The 5,373-nt window shown below is 33.0% G+C and overlaps 1 protein-coding gene across 1 annotated transcript; it reads right to left on the minus strand.

Moving 5' to 3' along the window:
- Positions 1–1,730: 1,730 nt before the first annotated feature.
- LOC115978142 lies at positions 1,731–4,670 on the minus strand. Its single transcript, XM_031100167.1, has 4 exons — positions 4,639–4,670; positions 4,437–4,538; positions 2,589–2,963; positions 1,731–2,050 (listed from the first exon to the last, which is right to left on the minus strand). Exons 1-4 carry the CDS (start codon positions 4,654–4,656, stop codon positions 1,976–1,978), a joined length of 570 nt encoding a protein of 189 aa, XP_030956027.1. The 5' UTR covers positions 4,657–4,670; the 3' UTR covers positions 1,731–1,975.
- Between the last annotated feature and the right edge of the window lie 703 nt (positions 4,671–5,373).

The following is a 5,373-nucleotide window of genomic DNA, read 5'->3' on the forward strand; positions in this document are numbered from 1 at the left end:
GCTAGTCGTGTATGAGTTGGTTGAATCGATCATTGAAGCTTCGCATTAGACTAAGGACTATCTCATATTTGATACTCACCCACATCACACATGTCTATGTTCAATGAATACCTTATTCATTTGTGTGATTGTACTTGATTAAATGCGATGTATATACTTAAGCATCTGTTGATCAAACCCAAAAATATTTTTAAGTATTTTAGTTGTTTTTGGAAAGTATATTGATTTGAATAAATTTCACAAAAATCCAAAAAGGTGCAACTTTGCATTTTGGTGACTCACTCGCAAATCGCGAGTTTCAAGCTCAAGTCGCGAGCTCAACCTAAGGGTTTTGTGACTCATTGGTGAGTGAAAATTCTGGTTCGAAAAAGACTTAGAAATTTTTTTCAAAATCTGGGTTTAAAAATTTTTGGCAACTCATTTTGGCGACTCATTCGTGAGTCGCAAGCTCAACCCAAGGGTTTCGCAACTCATTGGTGAGTGAAAGTCCCAATCGCAAAAAAGACTTAGAGAAATTTTTCAAAATCTGAGTTCAAGGGATTTTGGTGACTCACTTGGCGACTCATTCGCAAGTCAGTTGAGTCCTGAAAAATGCATGTTTTACAAAAATATGGTTAAAAATTAGACAGTTTTTCAAAACTTTTCAGTTTCCTTCACATCACGTGCTTGTCTCTTTGTCTTCTTCACCTCTCCCTCTCTTAAAACCATCTTTTTCACTTCAAAAACCTCCATTTTTCTCTTCAATCTTCACTCCATATCAAAGAAAATGTATGGGTTTTCACTCCTTTTTACTTTATTTAAAGTTTAAAGCATTCTATTTCATGGATTTGTTGGTTTTGTTAAGATATTGAAATATTGTTGATGAACATGAGTTTTTGTAGTTTTTGATGAAATTGATATATGGGTTTTGTTGAGAATAATGGTATAATGCTTGTTTTTCATGTTTCCATTACATGCTTATGTATACTATTTTGTTGATAAAATGTTTAGATGTTCACTATAAGAAAAAGGGGCTATTGCGGCGGTCCAGAATCGCCGCTAAAGCCCCAAAAACCGCCGCTAAAGGTACATTCAACCTATAGCGGTGGGTGCTATTGCAGCGGGCCGTCCCATCGGTGCTACAGTGCCGCTATAGGTCGATTGCGACGGTCGCAAAAAGCGCCGCTATAGATGTACCTTTTAGCAGCGGGTGAAGGTTTGTTGCGGCGGGCATAAAACCGCCGCAATACATCTTTAGAATTCATGGGATTGACCTTTAGCGGTGGGCAAAAAGCGCCACTATAGACAATCATTCAAAACAGCAGATTGTACTTGTAGCGGCGAGTCATGCCCGCTGCTATTGGTCCCTACCTTTAGCGGTGGGCAAACAGTGCCGCTATAGACAATCGATCATAACAGCTAAATGTACTTTTAGCGGCGGGTGCATGCCCGTCGCTATATGTTTCAACCTTTAGCGACAGGCGATAAGCGCCGCTATAGGTATTTATTTAAAACGTAAAATGTGAACCTTTAGCGGCGCTTTTTGACTGCCGCTATAGGTTTTGTTTTGTTTTGTTTTTTTTTTTTTTTTTTTTTTTTTTTTTTTTTTTTTTTTTTTTTTTCCAGTGGGTTTTAAAATTGCTATTTGCTAGTAAATAAATGGTTCACAAACCTGTTACAAAGGACCTGTAATAGTTTTAGCTCTACTAACACAATACCACATATGTAATTAATTAACAACACCACAAATGTCTTGAAACTAACGTAATATTAACATAGAAATATATTATTAAATACATAACATTGTCTATAACCACCATCTTAAAATTAACAAAAAAAGATGTGGTCATTTGAATAAAACAACCGCTAAAATTAATCTAATACTATAATCAAAATTCTAAAGTGTTTAAAAATATCTTTCAACACTTGCAAAAAATGCGGTTGTTCTTCCATAGTTCTTTGTACACAAAAAAGTCCAAGAACTCCAAGTTAAAACTTATAAGCTTCTTGGTTGATGAGATGCGGCTGATGATTTGGGGAGAGATTGAGATTGTTCGATCAGAGGAGCATCCTACATACAAAGTATGATTACTTAATAAGTGTGTATAAATGAAATAGAATGACAAGAAAATATTACCAAGGTAAAAAATGGGAACAAGTTAAATGAAGACATGTTTCTTGATCTTTTATGGGAAGACGACCTCTCTTTGCAACTTCCTAGTTCTGAAATTACAAAGCAGAGGCATAACAAGACAACTAATGGGATCAAATCAAAATGATTGGTGTTGGGAGGTCCCTTGATATAGAATTCAAAGGATGCAAAGGTGTCACCACATAATTCCATAAATATCTATTAATAACATGGTGCTTCTAGAAATCTTTTTCCTTCACCACCCTTTATCAATGTTACAGATCAATAGATTCATACCGTCACAATTCACAAGTAAATACTAATTATTAAATCAATAAATATCTTTCCAGCTAATGTAATTACTAAATATGTAATTATCTTTCCAGCTAATTACCACAAGTAAATATTAATTAGCAACCATTCATTTAACGTTCCTTTCCTACTACATATAAATTGACACTCAAGTCATTTATTATACCTGATTGCATTGTGTAGTTTGTTGCATTTGTTGAAGCATGCGAGCCATTCTTTGCTCCATTTCTTTGAATTGACTAACTTTTTCCTTCATTTCGTCAAAACCTGCTAGTTTCTCCTCCATAGTAGCCAAGGAAGCCTTCAATTGTGCAACTTCGTTGTCCCTTGCTTGACTTGATTGTATTTCACTGTCCGTGAGAGCAGTCTTGCTACTTTGACCACTTGGGGTTGGACCAAATCCTACCCCACGAATGCGACCTTTGTTCTCCTTACCCATCACTTTAGCAAACACATCATCTCTTGACCATGCAATACTACCACTTGTGTCAGATGACTGCAATTGATTCTTAGTGTCAACCAACAAATCCTTCATTTTGTCCTGATATGAGTTTGAACAAAACAAAAAAAAAAAAAAAAAGTTAGAAATAATATAGTTAAAATGACCCCATAACATATATATACATATATATAGGATAGGACAAGCAAGCACCAATAAAACTCAGAACGATGCAAAAATTATGCACACAAAGCTAGTGTCCCCCTCACCACAACTGATTGCACCAATGCCAAAATTGTTGGTGCTACTTTGCCACAACAACCAATAACCCTTAAGAGAAAATTGACATTCTACAAGCAACTCACCACATGAACCTCTTAAAAAAAAAAAAAAAAAGGAAGTCATATACATCCATTATGTGGTGATTGTGAAACCAGAAAATTTTGGCATTATAAGGTCAACGTATGAATGGAAACAAACAGATTTCAAGGATTTAGATTTTATTGTTGCTGACGATGGAGGAAACACTACCCATATGTGGTCTATTTTAAGCTTTGTCCCTACTTGAAAATCAATGTATCACAACTCATCTCCTTAAGAAAAAAACAATATTGCTAATTATTACATATGTTAATACCAAAATATATGTAAGATTAAAACTAATAGTAAAATTAAAACAAGTATAATTTATTACATAGGATCTATATACTAATCACTACCCTCATGATTTTGACATCCACTAATGGTAATAGCTGCGATTGATACAGTTTAAAGATTCTATACAATTGAAAACGTTTTTTTTAACCTTACTTTTTTTGATTAAAAATTGGAGACTATTTGTTATGTAGATCCCACATATGGTAGTAGACTATTCTAATTATAAATTTTACAATAGAAGTTATATAAATATATATATATATATATATATTAAGAACATAATGTGTTCCAAAGTTTCGGGGTGTATATAATGACTAAAATTGTTGTAATAAAAATCTTAGCAAGTTGTATATATACTCTAAGATTAATTTGTAGCACTACTAGCAGTAACCTAATATGGTTACACTTTATGTAAGTTGTGACTAATTAATATCTTTACACCTTATGTCAATATATAAGATTGATAAGTTGCCTAATTGTCAAGATGATATGGTGCCACTAGAAAGAAAGAAAGAAAGAAAAATTACATTATGATTATTGTTTCGTATAATACGATATCACTTTAAAATTTCGTCATCTTTCAATTTTTTGACGGTAGAATCATTCATAACATTATGATTATTGTTACATTATGATTATTGTTTCATATAGTACGATATCATTTTAAAGAATCATTCATAACTATTATCATTGATTCAAAATAGTTACACAAGTGTTCAAACAACCACATGGGATTTCTTCTTATGCTTGGTTTTTGTCAAAAAAAGATATGGTGGTTATACAATATTTTGCAAGACCTAAGACTTGAATTATTTGAACAAAGCTCATCTTTGAGACAACTTTGTAGGGAAAAACTATAATATTGTTTCTTGAATTTCTATTTTGTTTACCCCCAACTACAATGCAGAAATTACTTACAATTTTTTCTTTCATTATAGGATTAACTGCAGATCCATCTTTACGAGTATGTAGAATTTGAAATAATACTACACGCTCTACAGGATGTCCATCCGTTTTTGCCTACATTATGAACAACATATTTATGTAGTGATGAATATTGGTTCCACATAAACTTAGGGGAAGTCAAAATCATTTAAAAAATAGTCATAATACTTATTACCTTTTTTGCAGCGTGCATAGCATAGCCACACGAACCACTAGTATGTATGTCATCCTATTTAGAGCGACGGTCCTTATTCTTATCTAACTCTATCTACATTCAACAAAATTACATGTTTATATACAGTATGTTTTAAGTATCTAAAGCTACTTTTAGCTAAATAAAGCCAAAATGCTCAAAAATATCATTTGGTATAAAAGAATGAGAGAAACTGCATGCTAAAGGTAATAAGTTTTGGCTGAGCATCTTTTATCATGGAGTGAAGAGACCCAAGTTTCCCACGCTATTTCATTTACAGGAGCATGGCATGCCTATATCTTCCATTTGGACTAGAAGCTTAATGATTGATATAACAGTACTGATTTAATGATGAATACTTTTGATAAATGAAAACTAGGTGCTTTTAAGAAAGCTAACTCATTTTAAGAAAAATCATTATAGGTCAAAGCAAAAAATCTTAAAAGAAAGCTAGAACCTATTAAAACAATCTCTACACCACACACTTGCCTTTGTTTTTAAACCTTGACAAACCAACATTTACTCCAAGACTTCTACCAAATGAAACAAATATGAAATATGAAACACAACTTTGATCTCATATATACCAGTTTCACAAAAAGCCCACATAAAGGTTCTAGCTAATCCTATCTGAAAGCAATCCAATATGTATTCTCTCAATTTCTCAATAATTATTTTACTTTTAGTATGATCCATGATGGAAAAGAGAGCGAAAGC

The sequence above is a fragment of the Quercus lobata genome, chromosome 2 (assembly GCF_001633185.2).
Source record: "Quercus lobata isolate SW786 chromosome 2, ValleyOak3.0 Primary Assembly, whole genome shotgun sequence".
NCBI classification, from domain to species: domain Eukaryota; kingdom Viridiplantae; phylum Streptophyta; class Magnoliopsida; order Fagales; family Fagaceae; genus Quercus; species Quercus lobata.

Coding starts and splice junctions, on each gene's coding strand:
- LOC115978142 (XM_031100167.1), bottom strand. Junction 2,964..4,436: donor CTATAATGAAAGAAAAAATT/GTAAGTAATTTC, acceptor AACTCATATCAG/GACAAAATGAAGGATTTGTT. Junction 2,051..2,588: donor AAACTACACAATGCAATCAG/GTATAATAAATG, acceptor CTTTGTATGTAG/GATGCTCCTCTGATCGAACA.